The sequence below is a fragment of the Lacerta agilis genome, chromosome 5 (genome assembly GCF_009819535.1).
Source record: "Lacerta agilis isolate rLacAgi1 chromosome 5, rLacAgi1.pri, whole genome shotgun sequence".
Classification (NCBI taxonomy): Eukaryota; Metazoa; Chordata; class Lepidosauria; order Squamata; family Lacertidae; genus Lacerta; species Lacerta agilis.
The window spans coordinates 2525083-2543717 of NC_046316.1; the positions used below are offsets into that span (position 1 = coordinate 2525083).

At 43.9% G+C, this 18635-nt stretch overlaps 1 protein-coding gene across 2 annotated transcripts; it reads right to left on the reverse strand.

The window, feature by feature from the left end:
- Positions 1 to 513: 513 nt before the first annotated feature.
- FAM118A (family with sequence similarity 118 member A) lies at positions 514 to 16842 on the reverse strand. Of its 2 annotated transcripts, none has more exons than XM_033148277.1 (9): positions 16825 to 16842; positions 12105 to 12162; positions 9983 to 10235; positions 8269 to 8490; positions 5643 to 5771; positions 4328 to 4613; positions 3099 to 3131; positions 1445 to 1528; positions 514 to 704 (listed from the first exon to the last, which is right to left on the reverse strand). In XM_033148277.1, the coding sequence occupies exons 2-9, from the start codon at positions 12149 to 12151 to the stop codon at positions 658 to 660; spliced, it is 1101 nt and encodes a 366-aa protein (XP_033004168.1). In that variant the 5' UTR covers positions 12152 to 12162; positions 16825 to 16842; the 3' UTR covers positions 514 to 657. The 2 variants fall into 2 exon arrangements, with proteins under 2 accessions (XP_033004168.1, XP_033004169.1); XM_033148278.1 differs by lacking the exon at positions 16825 to 16842 and adding an exon at positions 16363 to 16373.
- Positions 16843 to 18635: the final 1793 nt, after the last annotated feature.

Here is an 18635-nt window from a genome sequence, read left to right on the forward strand (position 1 = left end):
CTAGTCTCATAGCTTTTACCTTCTATTTATGTCCTTTATGACATTTTGCTAGGTTTAAAACATATATACAGAAAACAACAAACATTTGCTCCTGGGTTTCAAATATTTTTATTAAAATGTACATAAATTAAAAGCCCCACTGCAACCAAGTTTTTTTAAAAACTTACAAAATGTGCAAAACCTGTTTATATTTGCAATGGGTAGGAGTAAGCAAAATAAAAATTACCATTACTGCTGTTCCACAAATGTTTGCACAAGAGTTCATTCTGATGGGTAGGTTCTACAGCAGTTCTCATGCACTTTTCTCACAACTGCCCTTGTCAGAAGATGATTTCTAATACTCACCTTTGGATTCAGACGAACGGAAACAAAATAAGTCCAATTCAAAGAAAGTAAAACGCTGTTTCACATATTTGTCAGAAAAGCTACATATCCTTTTGCGGTATTTCTTCGCTGAGGTAGTTGCAAATTGGTTACTTAACGGATACTCTTAAAATGTACATATCCTGAATAGGTGTACAAGTCTGTAATAGAAAATCCATTCCTAAACAATTCTTACTGAACAATGCATATAAATTTAAAGGATCCTCTTGGCCATTGTTGGAAGCCGTATCCATGATAAAATCAGATGACACACTCATCGTAGACCACTGTTGTTCAAGTTACATTCTTGTATTCAGAGAGGACAACATCTTCAACACTACCTGATTTTGAAAAAAAGTCTGTTTTCAAATTGAAAAAAATACTATTTTATCAAGACTAATTATAGAAGCAATGGATATGCACAGGTGCCAGGAAATCCTGCCTCTAGTTCTAAAAGCAGCTGTTTTAAAGCTTTGAAAACTTTGGCGGAAAGGAAACTGCCTTGTAGCATTTGAGGTAAGGAGCATGCTGAGATACAAACTTAATTCATCATTTATCCCTTTATATGGAGAGAAATCTGTTTCCATCAAGATAGTCAGTTCCAACGGCTGTTGACGATGTGAGCTAAGATCTCTCTAAACATCTCCGGATTAGGAAATAACTACAGAATTTGGAGATGCACAAGTTCTCCCAATTGGTTCTAGATTGCTGGCATGCCACCCCAGTAAGCTGTTGATCCAGGCAGGATAGTGTTTATGAAATCTGCACAAGGATTTTTTCCCCCTGTAACTATTTGGGCATTTCAAGCCACACTTTTATTCTCAAAATGGCCAAATTTGGACTTGGAGATAACTAAGATACAGTGCAACTTTCCTCATGGTGTGGAATGACTCTAGGCACGTGATCTTGAAAATACCAGCTGCATCCCCCATGACACTATTTTTACACGTCATGCATGCATTTAATTCTGTTTACTTTTACACTGCAGACTCATAAATATGTGCTATGCACTGTTTGTAGGCTTGGAAACAATGTCCCCTTGAAAATAAAAATAAAACGTCAAATAATGGGTTAGAATTACCATTATCTTGAAGCCTTGGTCTCTTAAGTTGGTCATTACTGCTCTCCCCTAGCCGTCTCTTGGCACAATCCACGCAAGATGTTCCTGTGAGAACAAACAGTATTACAAAGTCATACGCATGTAGTGAACATAAGGATTTTCATGAAAAGACTGGCTCCAACTAGGTGCATATTGAACACCATTAGAATTCACATCATAATCCTGTGCCGTATGCCAGGTGTAGGTAACAATTGTGGATGGAGGTCCGTATTCACCGTTGGATAACCCTTTGGGGGTCATACCAGAAAAGGTAGAATTTGCACCCGCATCAGGGTCCTGCCCATTCAGCTGTGTATCTACTTTAACTTTTTTTCCCCCTTTGCTGCTGCTGCCCAAACTGGTGGGGTTGGGGGGGCTTTTTCAGGTCCCTGAACCCGGTGTTAACCAGTTATAAAAGGTATGCCAGCGTGGAGATTTCCCTGCTGAAATTAATTCATCCACACCCTGGGCCCCAGATCTGGCCTCCTAAGACCCCACTGATTTTACTGGCAAAATCAGTGGGGAGATAAAGTAGGCAGGAAGCAGGAGTGGGCAGAGAAGGTTAATGTCCAGATTGCCCCCTCCTAACCTGATCTCCAGGCATGCCCCCCCAGGGGATTTTTGTGTGCATCCCCAGGGGATTTTTCCCCTTGAACAGAAAAATGAGAAGATGTTTGTTTCAAGTAGTTTGTTTGACCAGATAACTTCAGTTTTATACAGCTGTAACTGTTTGAAGTGGTACCTCAAAATCCAAACATTGAGTTTAAGGCAAGTTAAGTCCATAGATCAACAGGTAAATGTGTTAAAATTGTGGCTGTGCACAAAAGAAACACACAAATCACCCTTCAGTGGTATTACTATAGGGTTCTCCTGACAGGCACAACTTTGAGAGGTAGCCTTCCAGTGCTCCTGCCTTAAGCACTACGATGCTGAAACAAAATCCCTGAGAAACACCTATACATTTACTGCTAGCAAAATTAAGGGCTTACTGCACAAAACAAATAAGCCATAAACCACAATAAAAAAACCATAATAAAAGTTTACAAAACATAAACCCTATTGTACCAAGACAAAGTAGATATATTCAAGCACCCCCTGTCACTACCAGTATATCAGCTGTATTTGTTCATAGGCTGAGGTGAGTCCTGGGCCATTTTCTTCCTTGCTTTCAAATGAAATGAAAGTGAGACCAAAGAGGTACAAAATCATCCTGTTTTCTTTGGCCCCTAAGGACTTAGTTTTTCTAGCCCAGCAATATTCCACGCTTTAGTGTACCAAGTAGTAAGAATGGCTCAATTTCCCCCAAACTGCAATGGTCGTTCTAGCTGCTATAAAAAGGTGCTATATCAGCTCTTTATTATGCAAATGTTTGTTAAATTTATAAATTATAAATAAAACTGCTAACTGAGAAGTTGGGAAAATGTGACAGCTTTAAGATCTTATCAATTTCTCTGAATACTATTGCCAGAGGGTTTATTATTATTATTTTACTGTTGTTGTAAAACAGAATATAATGACCCAAACATTCAAACTAGTACATAATTTTACACGAGTGTAAAATCATACTATCCCAGTTCTTCCCAAGACCCAACTGAATATTACAAGGCCTACATTCAAATTAAAAAATGTACTTAACCCAAAAGTGTTGTACTGTCCACCCGATCTGCATCTGAAAAAAGAATGAAAACTATGTCATGAATGAGATAGGATAGAATTTAGCTACATTCACTTTTCAGAGTTGCTAATAAAAAAGGTTGCATGAAAGGCTAAATGCACAGAGACATCTTATCTAGGACATTATTAACATGCGACTCTTTGCACACATGTGCATGCACACGTGTGTGCATAATACAATATTCCTATATTATACAATATATTATACAATATATTATACATAATACAATATTCCTATATTATATAAAGTAATGGAGGAGAATAATGATTTACATTTAACTTGTGCTTTTACTGGTCCAAGCTTTTACTGGTGCTTTTACCGCAAATAAAGATTTACATTTAACTTGTGCTTTTACTGGTCCAAGAGTCTACATCCTCAGTTCTGCAGTACTGTATCATGATAATATTTCCATGATGGAGTAGTCTAGATACTCTTGGGATAAGAGAAAACAGCTCTTCTTCCTAGAACTACTGGGCCAAAGATGGGATAGGGCAGGGCAGCATGTGGGCCACCTTCTTGAAAATGGGATATTTGCCCATTGGCAATACTTATTAACATATTTTGTTGTATCCCAGGCCTTCCAAAATAAAAGAGCAAAATATTGTAGTACATGTGAAAAGGATCTTGGGGTCTTAGTAGACCAGGGGCTTAACATGAGTCAACAGTGTGATACAGCAGTAGCAGCAAAAAAAGCGAATGCTATTCTAGGCTGCATCAACAGAAGTCTAGTGTCCAGATCAAGGGAAGTCCTAGTCCTGCTCTATTCTCCCTTGGTCAGACCACACCTGGAGTTCTGTGTCCAGTTCTGGGCTCCACAATTTAAGAAGGATATTGAAAAGCTGGGATGTGTGCAGAGGAGGGCAACCAAGACGATCAAGGGTCTGGATACCAAGCCATATGAACAATGGTTGAGGGGAATTGGGTATGTTTAGCCTGAATAAAAGGAATCATAGAACTATAATCTTTTAATTTGGCCATCATTTCCGTGATTGTCATAGGTAGTACAGAAACAAGGGATGGTGGTTGTCACAGACTATTCTACAAATGAATGCGGCATCAGAAGCATGAAGTTTCACGCACATATTTAAAGCAATAACCTTTATTCCAGAAATATATGAAACAAAAAACCACTGGTATATGGAGAAGAGAAAATATGTTTTGGCACAACATTTGACACACACATACAGTACCTGGACTCCTCTGTTTGCAGATCTGAGTGGAGAGATCTTGAACATACTCTGGGAAACTTTCAAAGCAATTTCCATAGGATACTACTTTTATTCCATGTAGGAGCATATCGGCCTGGAGTTTAAAAAACTGGTCTTCATTTTCTTTAAGCACCAGCATATAATGTTCTAGATCCACTTTGTTTTTGACAGTGTACAGAAAGAGGGCCTGAAATATCTGATCACGCAAGGTTTCTCCGCAACCCACAAACAAAAAAGATTTTGTCCGGTACAGGTTCTGCAGAGCCTCCTGTGAAGAACAAGTCACATGTAAGATAAATGTTTAATTGTAAGGCAGCCTAGGCTCATGAATGGCCATTTTCCTGATTGCCTGTAGCTGCTCCCAGGCAAGGAAGTTTCCAAACACTTACAGTAAGTTTTCCTTCAGGTTGTCATTATGCCACAAATGACTTATAATTGGGCTAGTAAAAATTTTGCAAGTCAGTATTTTGATGGGTTCATTACGAGGCTCTAGATAACATAACCATTTGCACTTTTATGCCCAAGGAATTTGGTAGTATAACGTTAATTTCAAAATATACACATATATTAGAAATATTTTTGTTAAGATGTCGTGATCAAGAAGTTGCATCTACTTAATTAGCATTTCATTAGAATGTTGTATAATGGAAAGAATTGATTCAAATCCTTCCTGAGAAAAAGAGTAGCCTATAGCAAATCACTATTTTTCAGCGTGACCAAACTCACATGGCTCTTGTTAAAACTACATAGATAACAAATATGGGTGCTGAACGCAGGTCTGAGTTCGACCCTCTCACACTGTGCACATCATCTACACATCAATGAGTGATGCATACACTGGAATAAGTATCAGAAAAAGTTATTTTAACATTTCAAAATACAGTAGGCCTGCAACTTACATGGGAGTAATGCTCTGGGGATCACGCCCAAAGCCAAAATCACATATAGTCAAAACCCATCGGGTTCAATGGGAGATGGAATTGCTAAAGTCATTCCCCACCCCCCCCAGACCCCGCCACCTTTTTAATTTGTTGCTGCACGTGTAAAGCTGAATGTGCACAAGTAAAATGTGGGCAAGTTGTGGGCTTGCTGCACAAACTTCCTCCTCCTCACACACAAAAGCCATATATATTAAATGAGACAACATGGACAACACAGATTAATGTAAGGAGCTAGAGGCCACGGAAGGCAACAACAGAATGTCCCCAACAACAGAAATATGCTTTTGAAGCACTTCCTGATTTATAGGTGACATAACATGAAAGAGAAGAATTTCCTGGTTTCAAGGTCCACATACCATCACCTCAGGGTCTTGAGTGACATCCTTATATCCTGAGGGATCCAACACCATTCCACAGGGATCAGCGTACAGACCGTGAATGTGAAGGACTCCATATTTGACTTGCCCTTTTGCCCACTGGAGAACCTGGGGAAAGCCAAACAGTTTATTAATACGGCCAAGCATGAGGCAGAAAGAGGCCTTGTCTCAAAAGGGACATGTGATTTATTCATTTTGGTGACAGTACTATCACTTCCCTCATTTACTTTAAAAAAACAACTAAATCTGAAAAAGGAACCCACCCAAACTGCAGGCTACAGCATTCGCACATATTTCATTTGCTACCTGTTGAAGGCTTGCTGTTGTTTAGAGAATTGTCTAGGCTGCAGCATGGCATTCGAGAGCTAAGTTACAAATTATTAAATGCAGAACAATATTCTGCAATAATGCAAATTCTACAATGGTATCATTTCAAACAAAATGGGGGAGGGGATAATCTGCAAATAAAAATATAGGTTTTTATTTTACTTTCCTATTTTTTAAATGGAAAAATACAGCAATGTTCTAGAAAACTATAGGGTGAAAATGTATCTATCAATCCAGCTACCTTCTACAGAAAAATGTCAATACAAGTATAGCCATTCAGATGGGCAACAGAATGTTGTCAACCATGCCATTTTCTTAACCAACTGTTTCAGTTTACCTGGGGCTTTCAAAACACCCTGTGATTTCACAGCTGACCTTTATTTCTACTGCAAAACATGCTGGATCCCTTGCACTGCTATTGGTTTAGTTGTTATGATGTTACAGCAAGCCTTGGGTCTCATACCTGACTGCTTAAGGGTAATATAACAGCACTAGCTGGAGGAGACTCTTGAGAGTCCCATGGACTGCAAGAAGATCAAACCTATCCATTCTTAAGGAAATCAGCCCTAAGTGCTCACTGGAAGGACAGATCCTGAAGCTGAGGCTCCAATACTTTGGCCACCTCATGAGAAGCTACCAACATGAGCCTGACCAAACTGCGGGAGGCAGTGGAAGACAGGAGTGCCTGGCGTGCTCTGGTCCATGGGGTCACGAAGAGTCGGACACGACTAAACGACTAAACAACAACAACAACAGCACTAGATCCCACATTCACAAGTCCATGGGCTCCTACTGGCTTGCTTAAAGAGTACAGAAACGCACTTATATAATAAGCTTTCCTAATTTGCTGCTAAACGTTGAATCCTCTTCGAGCCTTGATACTGCAAAGGGACATACTTCTTTAGCTACTTATGAAATAGGTTTTCTAAAAAAACAAACCTGACAGTGGTTATGCTACACATAGCTGAAAACAAAACACTCCAGTACAACTAAACATTTTTGTTTTTAGAGAAACACTGTATACTGGAAAGAATTTCCTATTTTGTTTCCTATTTTGTTTTGACTATGGCAGACCAACACGGCTACCCACCTGTAACTGTATATCTAGGTAACATTTTAAAGATGAAGAATTTTCCACCCACTGTTAAAAGAATGCAGTATTCAAAATAAAAGAACAATGACGAAGAACCACCTTGGGCTACTTCCTGCCCCCTGCAAATGCAAGTTCCACTGAAAGAAATTTCTCAGGCTGCTCTTATTCATTTCAATAAAAGTTGTGGGAATTGCAAAAGTGTTTGCAATTGCATTCTGTAAACACAGAGTGGAGGTGGGCAGCTGGTCTTAACTAGGGTTGGAGCGAAACAGCGATAGGGCCAAATATCATGAAATTAGCTTAGTTCCAGAAAAAATCATTTTGCCAATTCAACACATTTACTTGGGAGTAAGTTACATGCTGAACTCAATAGGGCTTACTTCTGATTCAACATGCATTTCTCTCTCCCACCCCTGGCACATGCACGCACACTCAAAAATACAGCATGGGACACTTTTTGTACCTTTGGATTTCTGCAAGGCATTCAATGTTTTTATTTTAAAAATCCAGAGCACTTTGGCCTGCTCAGACCACGTCCTTCTTGCTCTCAGACTGCCTTCCAGATCACCTCCCCTCGCTATCGGACCACCTCCCCTTGCTTAGCCAATCTTCCATTTGCTCTCAGATCACCTCTGCCCACTCTCAGACCAGCTTCCCTTTGCCCTCTGTGCTCTTGCTAGGCCTTCTCTCACCCTCCGACTCTGATGTCGCCGAAACACTCTCCCAGAGTGAGTGCAATGGCTGATTGACATGCTTCTACCGTGTATTTGATTTTTCCCAATTTTTCCAACATATTTGTTTATATAAGATCACATTTAAGGTTGAGGTCATGTACGTAAACTAAGCAAAGTTGTGGGCTTACTGTATATTCAGCTGCTTTCAGTGACAAAAGAGGCAGACAGTTATTATGTCAACAGTAATTCCTAGTTCGCCAATATTCAAAAACCAATTAGAGCAGGACTTTAAGGTGGGGGGGGGGGAAATGTAGCTGCTCCGATTCTGTACTCCCAAATAAAGCCATGTTACCTCTGAAATACAGCTCAAACTGAAACAGTTGACTTTGAGGTGGATGAACTACCCTGAAATATATGGATGAAGGGCGGTATAGGAATTTAATAAATAACCACCACCAAACACCTGATAAATTGCCCTTGTTAATTTGGTGCAACACTAGTCTTAGCATACCTTGTCCTTATCTTTTAAGTCAAGAGACTCCATCGGTTTACTCTGCTGCTGACCAAAGATTTCAAGTAAGTTGTCATAGTTTGTGGTCAGCACCATAGTTCCTCTCTCCATTAGCCGAAGAATTGACTGCAGAACAACAGGATTCTGAATGTGTTGCTCCAAGTTATCAAAAACTTCCATTAGGCAGTCCTGAAAGAAGTTGGGCTTCGCATCTCCAGTGCGCTGGGGGAGGAAAGAGAAGCACGGAAAGAAGACATGTACTTAGAGGCCGTTGATAGCAAAATAAAAACTGTGAAACCATCAAAATTCACGGGGATAAAGCTATCAGCACCTAATGGCCCTGATGGCTCTATTTTACCTTCACGGTCAGAGGTGCATAGCCTCTGAGTATCAGCTTCTGGAAATCATAGAATCCTAGAGTTGGAAGAGACCACAAGGGCCATCCAGTCCAACCCCCTGCCAAGCAGGAAACACCATCAAAGCATTCCTGACAGATGGCTGTTAAGCCTCTGCTTAAAGACCTCCAAAGAAGGAGACTCCACCACAAGTGCTGTGTTCAGGTTCTGCTGGTGAGCTTGTCATGGATATCTGGTTAGTTGCTGTGAGAAGAGGATGCTGGATGAGACAATCTTTTAGTCTCATACAACAGGCTCTTATTATTTTCTAACGGTGCTCATTACATTACCCCCAAAGCCTGCACAATCTGCAGACTACCGGCCAAGTCTTCTGGTCTGCCAAGGTCTCAATCACTCTGCTGAAGTTGAGGTTGTGAGTGCACAACTTGCCATAATTGAGGATGAGGGAATATCAGAAGGCTGCGCATTATGCTACTCTACAAAAAGTGTTTTGTTTTTTTCCCTGGGGACAGTAAATAGGAACCACATGCCAGGATAACTTTTGCATCCTGGTGGAACTGTAACCACTCTTGTCCACAGACAAAACAAGAAGGAAATAGAGAGCTACGGCTCACCACATTAATATACCTAAGGTAAGCATATAACCTTGTCCTCCTGAACCATTTCAAATAGCCCCCTGCCTCGCTCCAAAAAGGGCCAACATGCCGACCCCCCATTTGCCCTGTGCGAACAGGACGGTGTTAGCCTAAAAATGCAAAAAATTGAGAAACTGCCAAATACCTTGAAGCAGGGAGTGGGAAAGTCCCACTTAAGCCCAGGCAGTGACTTAAAGAGGCTAGTGTCAGTGATTCAGTACTGAAATCCAAATCTATTATTTCTTGGTTGCCCTGAACCAGAGCAGGAACCAAACCCCTAAACACAAAAACTGGTTCGAAAGCAATAGTTCAATAAACAGGTCAGGACAGGAGGGACCTTAGAAGGGTCTCTCTCTTTCTCCGCCTTCCTCTCCCACCCACTGCCAACAGAAAGGCAGGCAAAGCTGGCCTAAGTATACAAGGTCAACTACCTTATATCCAGTGCTTTTTTGTAGAAAAAGAGGTGCTGGAACCACCATGAACACCTCCCTTGTTCTCTGACAATGGCGCTCACCTGAGAGTTGCTGGAACTAAGTTCTGGTGTTTCCTCAAACTTGGGTCTCCAGCTGTTGTTGGACTACAACTCCCATCATCCCTAGCTAGCAGGACCAGCGGTCAGGGGTGATGGGAGTTGTACTTCAACAACAGCTGGCGGCCCAAGTTTGAGGAAACACTATTGTACGGCAATAATGTGTGTCAAGTATTGTTTGTTCCAAAGCTTACCGGCGACATCTTTCTGATGAGGTCATGCGCAACGACAAGCAGGTCTCGCTCCTTGACCACTTTTTTGCGGAATTCAGCCACATCCCCCGGGTGCAGCACCTCCAGCTGATCCGCGGCTTCAATGACGGCTTCAATACAGCTTCGCCAGGAGCACAAGGCTGGGATTCCTGGTGCCACAGCAGCACTCACTCCCGTTCCAATCACTAACAGCAGGTCCTGAGGCTGCTTCCGCACAAGGCTTTTTAAAAATTTCCTGGAGGTTAGAAGTCAAGCAGAAATTCTATTTATGGCCGCAGCTGACATAGCTATTATTTTGTTCATCTACAGCATAACACATTAATTAAATAAAACTTTTCTTTTGGAACTCGGCAGAAGTTCTCAATATGGTTTCCATGGTTCCCACTCCCCCCCCCCATGTAATCTTCACAACAACCTTGTGATGCAGGTTAGGCTAAGAGATAGTGACTGGCCCAAGGTCACCCAGTGAGCTTCATGGCTGAGTGGGGATTCGAACCCTGGTCTCCCAGGTACTAGTCCAACACTCCAACCATTACGCCACACTGGCTCGTAAGCTGTTTTATATGAAAAATCTCTTAAGCCATGTGCAAAAATATAACCTGAAAACAATAAAATAGCATCATAAAACAGAGCTAACAACTTAGAAGCAAGCAAGTAGTATTATTATTATAAAAACAGGAATTCAGTAATAGCAGGATCCAGTCTTATGGGTTGGGAAAAAGCATGACAAGACATCTGAAGCAACTGACAGATGGTGCATCACAAATGGCAGAGGGATTGTTGCACGTGAAGAAGAAACCAGCTTGACACGAAGGACGCTGCAATTAATGTGGAATTGTTTCTGAATTCATTCAGCCATGCTGCTGGCTGGGTAAACCTAGCAGTTTAGCACAGAACTGCCATCCTTTGCTCTCTCATTTTTTAATGAAGAATCCATCCCCCACTACCCTGGTTTGTGGCAATTAAAATACAAACAAAATGTAATTGCAGCACCAGCACATTTCAATGTAGACTGTGAAAGCACTCTTGTAGCTTTTCAGATTTGCTGTGCCTTTATTAAAAGATGCCTGCTTGTGGGTTCTGCCCTTTATTGCTCCCTGTTTAGCACCACTGTTTTACTGAACCCTGCTGACTACCATAGGACAAATGAGTAACTTCCCTTACTTGCCCCTAAACTTTAGTTCCTATTTCCACAATGAAGAGACCTTTAATTTCTGGTTTTCATGTTTATAAAGCAAAATAGTGTAGGTCTGTTATATAAAAGGGCAGAAAATCAGTAATTGTAGCTGCACCAGAACAGGACCTGACATCAGAAAGCTGGTTTTCTCCTGCTCTAGAGGGTAGGACTCACGGCTTCACATTACAAGAAAGGAGATTCCAACTAAACACATGGAAAAACTTTCTGGTAGTAAGAGCTCTTCAACAGTGGAACAGTCTCCCTTGGGAGGTTGTGGACTCTCCTTCATTGGAGGCTTTTAAGCAGAGCTTGGGTGGCCATCTGTCATGGATGCTTTAGCTGAGATTGCTGCATTGCAGGGGGTTGGACTGGATGACCCTCAGGGTCCCTTCCAACTCTATGATTCTATGATCACAGGTGCCAGGCATCAACTGGGTTCCTTTAAAATCAGGAACCTTTTAATTAACTGTGGAAGGGAATTTAGCTGAACAGGAGTGAAAGGGTGGAAGCAGCTTTAGTGTGGAAGAAAATGGCAGTTCCTCATCCTATCCAATCAGTACATGCAAAAATGCATCACATTTGGGGAAAATGCTTGCAAAATATATACACTAGTCAAAACCGTACACAAAAATGTATTTATTAGAAGAAATGCACACACAAAATTTTCATGAGCATTTAAAAAAATGCAAACTGCTACAGAAATATGGGCAACAGAATTTAAGATTGGTAAAATGAGAAACTGAGGGAACCAACTCAGAGAGATGTTTCCATCCCTACTTTTGGCATTTATAAAATGTAAACGAGAGTGCTCCACACAGAATTGTTGTGGATATAAAATGGAGAGGCTGTTCCAAACATTAAAAGGATTAAAATAATCCTCATGTACCTAAAAGTGTTTTTTTTTAGGGTTTAAAGAGTTGTTTTCACCTTGATTTTTGTTCACTTCTATTTGTAGCTCTTTCGGCTGAATCCATTTCTCCAGCTCCTGTGAAATAATAATGCAAGGATTCAATAGACTAATTACAGCTGACACATTAATCGACTTTATCAATATACTAACACACATTTTGGACCAATAAGAAAGTTGGCTCCAATTAATTGGGTCAACTTCCCGCCCCCTATACTTGCAGGAACCAAGCCAGCCTCTGTTTAGGTCACAGCAGACTCAGAGACAGAAATGAAGGGATGGACATGAAAGGATGGACCCTGGCGCATTTTACAGAGACCTCAGCAGCAAGAAAACTAGGTTCCACTTGCAACCCTTCATTGTTCAGTAATCCTCAAACTGCCATGGCCTACTCTTGAGGAGCCATGGCAACCTAGTATGCCTTCCAGAGAATCCCTTTCCGCTGCTGTGGCTTTTGGAACATGGGGGCGCCCCCTTGGTTCACAGGGTTCTTCCTAGACTTACCGGGGTCTGTCAGTGCACCCCAGGAGCATTGCCAACGCTCTCCTGCAGGCTGCACATTGCAAGGAAGAGATCAGCAAAAGGGGAGGGAGAAACTAGTTGTGTTCACTTTCAGAGACATCTGCCTGCCCCTGCTGAACTTCTTGTCCCTGGGAAGCTCCTGAGAGGGGCCCCATGCAAGGTCAGCCTACACATGAGGCAAGGTGAGGTGACTGCCTTCGGTGGCAGGATCCCTCAGGGCAGCGGATCTGGCCTCCAAGCAGGGGCGTAGCAAGGGGGGGGCGTAGGGGCGGTCTGCCCCGGGTACCACCCGGGAGGTGACACTCCGGGGCAGAGCCCTGCCCCCGCAATTGGCACCTCCAAACCATCGCTCGGCCGGTGCTTTTTTCGGCGCTGGCTGGCCTGCGGAGCCGCGGCATGGAGGCGAGGGGCGGGCCAGCAAGGAGGGCGCCCCTCCTTCCTGGCCCACCCCTCGCCTCCATGCCACGGCTCTGCCCAGGGAGCCCAGCGCCGAAAAAAGCCGCGGGGGGGGGGGAGAAGTAGAGCAGCCGTGTTCAAGCGCCTGCTTTGCTTCCCCTTCCCCCCCTTTCAGCGGCTTTTTTTTGGCGTGAGGAGCGGGCCAGCGAGGAGGGGGCGTCATGACAGCGACAAGCGTGACGCCCCCTCCTCGCTGGCCCACCCCTCACCTCCATGCTGCATCCATGTGCGTCATGACGCACGCATCGTGCCCCACCCACAGGGGGGTGCCTCCGCGCCACCGCCCCGGGCAGCAAAGAGGTTCCTCCACCGCTGCCTCCAAGGACTGCATCACCTGCTGTTGCCGCAGTGGCGGCAATGGCTGTGGCCCGCTCCTTGGAGGCTGGATCTACAGTCTCCTCAGAGCACCCCCCCCCCGCCACCAAATGAATAGGAGGTGCTGCTGGTCTCCTCAAACCCCAGGAAAAAATGGCAGTCCCCTTGTCCCCAATGTTGGTTTTACACACTCTCCCTTCAGGGGGGCACCATTTGGGGGTTTACCTCAGGTGCCAAAATGTCCTGGGCTGGCCCTGACCCCACAAAATGCAGTTTGAAAGAAGCCACTGTTTCTCTCAGAGAGAGCCTGGTCCAGACCCACCAGTGATCCTCAGGGCCACATCCTGCTCCCTTGCCTCTCCTCCCCAACCATGCCTGGCCTTTTGGTTGGAGGGGGCAGGAAGGAAGGATGGACTTCTTCCTTTGAGGGGAAAGGGCCAGGTGAGCTATTGAAGGGAACTAGCAAGCGGAAAGAAAAGCTTAATGTTTAATCAAGGAAACAAACAGAAAATGGAGTAAGAGAGGAAAGATTATTTAAAGAGAATTAAGTGAAGATAAAAGGACCAGGAACTAAGGATTAAAGAAGCTGGTGAGATGGGGTGGAGATAAGGTGAGTGGAGTAAGGAGAAGTTACAGTGGGTGGGTAAAAAACTTCGGATGTGGAGATAGGGGAATATTACAAAGAAAAGAACCCTTATCCACTTGAGAGCACACAGATCAACAAATTCTGCCTAAAATGCTGTGTGGGTGTGTGGCCATAATATCTACTGAACAAAAATGCCTGCTCCATGTACTGTATGGATTAATAGAAAATGAAGTCAGAAATTGCCAACTGGTTGTGCCAATGTCTGTCTCCTTCTGACACCATTTTGTGACTGGCTGTGCCTAGGCAGCACAGGGGTGTGTGTGTGTGTGTGTGTGTGTGTGTCTGGTGTCCCTCAGTAATTTCCAGCCATCTCAAGTGGACTCTGGGGGTAGAAAGTCTGAGAACCTCTGCACTACAATATAGAAACATATTGACCTGGAAAATGGAAACTAACCTAAAGGGCATACTTCACTGCGTATCATCATGTAGGGTCACTATTTGTACTTAAGCAAGTGCCCTCCTTGTGACTTTAATAGCCCCATGCCAGATGAAAACCAGCCTCCAAAACTTTTCCAATCACTGGTCTGTATGCCAGGAAAAGCTTCACTTGCTAAATTTGTGTTTCGTTACACTGGTGTTAAATTGACACAAGGACCTTCCAGGGAAAAGGGTTGACAACCATAATATCATGGAATATTTATCTGTGGCTAAACTGCTTTGGGATTTATTTGTGTGGGGGGGGTTTACAATCAAGAGGTGTATTAATTTTATTAAATAAAATAAACCAATTCCTCACTGATCTCTCAAGAAAAACTTCAGTTCTCAATAAATTCTTAGACTTTGGTCCTAACTACACATACTTGAAGGGAATTAAATGAACAAAAGTTAATTTACTGACATTTATAATCCCTAATGAATGGCAATCACTACTGAATAAACATTATTGAAAATAAAGGAGCAAATACATTTAGGGCTGAGATGCCAGTCATGATGTCCTGTTGTTGAGGCCTTCATTTTATGTTTTTTTTCATAACACACACTTCATAAATTGATCACAATAACCTAAGTACATGCCCATTATGACCACACTGATTCTTACTGTTCCAATATCTAACAAATATCTAACAAATGCAAACCAGTGTTTCATTCTACCCAAAACAACCCCAAAGAAAATCTCTACATTAAACTTTCATTTCAATTAAATTAGGTAACAGGTTTCTAACAATACTAGAAGCCAGACTGAAAATTGTATTCACACACACACACACACACACACACACAAAAACCCTGCAGACATTCCTTCATCCTGTTACCTATCTGTCACAGAAACTGCTGTTTCACTTGGCGAGTAAAAATAGCAGACATTAGAGGTGCTATTTTGACCAGTGACCGCCTGTTATTTGACCTCAAGCAAGGCTCTCTGGTGTCTCATCGCTAAGCTCTGGTGTCACAGCTACCAGGACAAAGATGTCAAGGCAAAGTACAAAAAATCAGAAATTGCACCTTAAGGAAGCAGAAACCCAAAACAGCAGCTTATGCAATGTGCGTCCTCCTTTGCCTCAAGGGAAAAAGACACAATGAGGAGCAAAAGATAAAGAGAGACAGTTGAGACACTGCGGTCACTAGAGAAGCTAAGCCAAACAAAGAGAAGAACAGGCTGGTGGAGTTTCAGATGACATTTTCTTATCAGAGAAGACCTAAGGGGAAAATGCCAGTAGCTAAACTCAATGGGTAGAGTAGATGAAAGGATTTTGTCTTTTTAACGCAACAAATCCACTTTTTTATTTAAAAAAAAAAAAAAGAATCTGGCCTTTTTGCAGTTTGGAAAGTGGCAGGGAAATGCATTGACAAGTGTGGGATAAGCAAATGACTAACAGCTCAGCTGAAGAAGTGTGCATGCACACGAAAGCTCATACCAAGAACAAACTCAGTTGGTCTCTAAGGTGCTACTGGAAAGAATTTTCTATTTTGTTTCGAGCTCAGCAATGGCCAGATATAATCAATGAATAGGTCATTCGGGAGGGGCCAAATAACAGTGAGAGTTTGAGGCTGAAAAGCAGTGTTCAAACTGAAGAAGAGAGAATTACAGCAAGAAGAACAAAAAGGGATAAAGAGAACCCCCCAGCACCCCCCCCAACAATACTCATAAAACAACAGACACAAGGTTCTTTTCCTTACATATTTCACACCAAAACCTTCTTCCCATCTCACTCAGAGTTATATAAGCACAGTCCTTTCCTGTTCCGTATGGCTGAGCGCCATGCTTTGAAGAGCATCGTAGCAAGCAGAAATCCAACAGGCTCTGTTGCTGGAGGCAAGGCTTCACCTGTTGAACGCCTGCTTGACCATTCTGGTCGGGTGGGTGGAGCGGGGAAGAATAGTCAAGTTACAAACGTTACCGAGGCGAGGCAGAATGACTTGGATGGTTCACTGTGCTTCTTTCTGGGGGTGGGGAGGCGCAGGCGGAGGGGCCCGTCTTCCAAACGAGAGAGGCTCCCCAAAAACGACGAGGAGCAGCGGGGATTCCCAAGGCACAAAGCGGGTGCGTAGAAATCCGCCCCCGCGCCGGGCTGCTCGCCGAGGAAAGAGGACGAGGCTCCTTCTTCCAAGGCAAAGGCGTGCACATTATGGGATGGAGAAATCCTCGCCATTTCCTCTCCTCCTCCGCGCGCACAGCAGCACACCGGCGCGCGCGCGCCCGGGTTGCACAGGGAGGGCACCCCAAGGCCACCAGCGCTCCGGGGGGGACCCCCGACCCACAACCCGCCCGCTCGTGCCATGCGGCGGCTGCTTCCCCGGCCCCGCGAGCCCAAGGCCGCCCCCCACCCTCCCGCCCCCGCCGCGACTCGGGCGCCCCTGACCTGGCGCTGCCGCCGCCGCCGCCGCTTCCTGGGTCTCCCGTCCGGCGCAACGCGACGCAGAGCCCCTTCTCCCGCCGCCGGCGCCGCCGAAGCCCAGAAGGAGCGAAAGGGGCGTCGGCTCCTCCTCCGGCTCCTCCTCCTCCTCCTCCTCCTTCCTGCCATCTCTTTCGTTGCTTCCCGGCTGCAGAAACGGCGCTGCTTTCCGCCTGCTGCGGTCCTCAAACTTTCTTATCCGGTCCACCCTTTCGGAGTGAAAACTTGCTCGCGCCACACCGATTTTTTTATTATTATTATTGGTAAGAACTGCAATGGGAAGCAAAACGAAGTAACTCCTAGTAGCAGTGCTTGATTTATAATATAGAACACACAAACACAGCTACCTTATAATATGATCATGGGGCATCCAGAAAGCTATATAAGAGAACACGAGTCCTTCCCAAAGGAAGTCTCTCCTTTGTGGTGTGGTGTAGTGGTTAAGAGTGGTAGACTCGTAATCTGGGGAACCGGGTTCGCGTCTCCGCTCCTCCACATGCAGCTGCTGGGTGACCTTGGGCTAGTCACACTTCTCTGAAGTCTCTCAGCCCCACTCACCTCACAGAGTGTTTGTTGTGGGGGAGGAATGGAAAGGAGAATGTGAGCCGCTTGGAGACTCCTTAAGGGGAGTGATAAAGCGGGATATCAAATCCAAACTCTTCTTCTTCTTCTTCCGAGAAATCCAGTGGCCTGAGACACCCCCTGGCTAGGAAACATGTGTGAGAGAGAGCCGGCACGCCACCCTTTGAGAACGACTCTTCTCAAAGAAGTCCCCCCCAAAAAGCATATATGTAAACATGGGACAGTTGTTTATGACTTGGGGGTGGGGGTCAAGTAACCCAGAACTAATAAGTCCCTCTGAGTTCAATGAGGCCAACTCTCAGGTATAGTCATAATCAATCCCCTGGAATTTGTGGAGCCTTCAGAGCCAGCCTTTCTTTGGGAGGTGGTTACTACTACTACTACCAATAATAATATTGGAAGGAATTGTTTATTTTATTTTGTTTTGACTATGGCAGACCAACACGGCTACCTACCTGTAATAATAATATTGTTTTTGTTATTAAATTTGTAAACGTAAAAAAAAAAAAATTTGTAATTCGTAAATTAAATCTTCATCCAGAGATCACGGGGCAGTTCACAACGTAAAAATACAAACTGAGAACACAAAATTACATTATTAAATGCATTATAGACAACAGTAGTTAGGCCATCCCTGTCCAGATAGGGGCGTAGCTGGGCCACCAGCCAAAGCTGATGGAAGGCACTCTGGGCCACTGAGGCCACCTGAGCCTCAAGCGACAGCAAAGGATCCAGATGTACCCCCAAGGTGTGAACCTGCTCCTTCGAAGGAAGTGTAACCCCATCAAGAGTGGTCCAGGGAACCACCCAGTGTCTCAAGTCTTATCTGGATTGAGCTTCAGTTTGTTGGCTCTTATCCAGTCCATAACTGAGGCAAGATATTGTTGTGTATTTTGGGGGGACCCCCTAAACCTAGACATTAATAAATGGTAGGATTTTGATTATTTGGGATATGAAGGGAGAAAACAAGCTGCAGAGGAATTCCTGGGTGAGCCTATGCAAAATGACCTGGCCAAGCTAGGGCCATTGAGAGAACCTTCCTTGCCCTAAGGTGTGAACAGAGACTGGAGATTTGGAAGGTTGCCAGGGTCACTGGGTGTGAGGTGACAGAAGGAGAGGCTTAGAATCATAGAATTGTGGAGGTGGAAGGGACCCAAGGGTCATCTAGTCCAACCCCCTGCAATGCAGAAATCTCA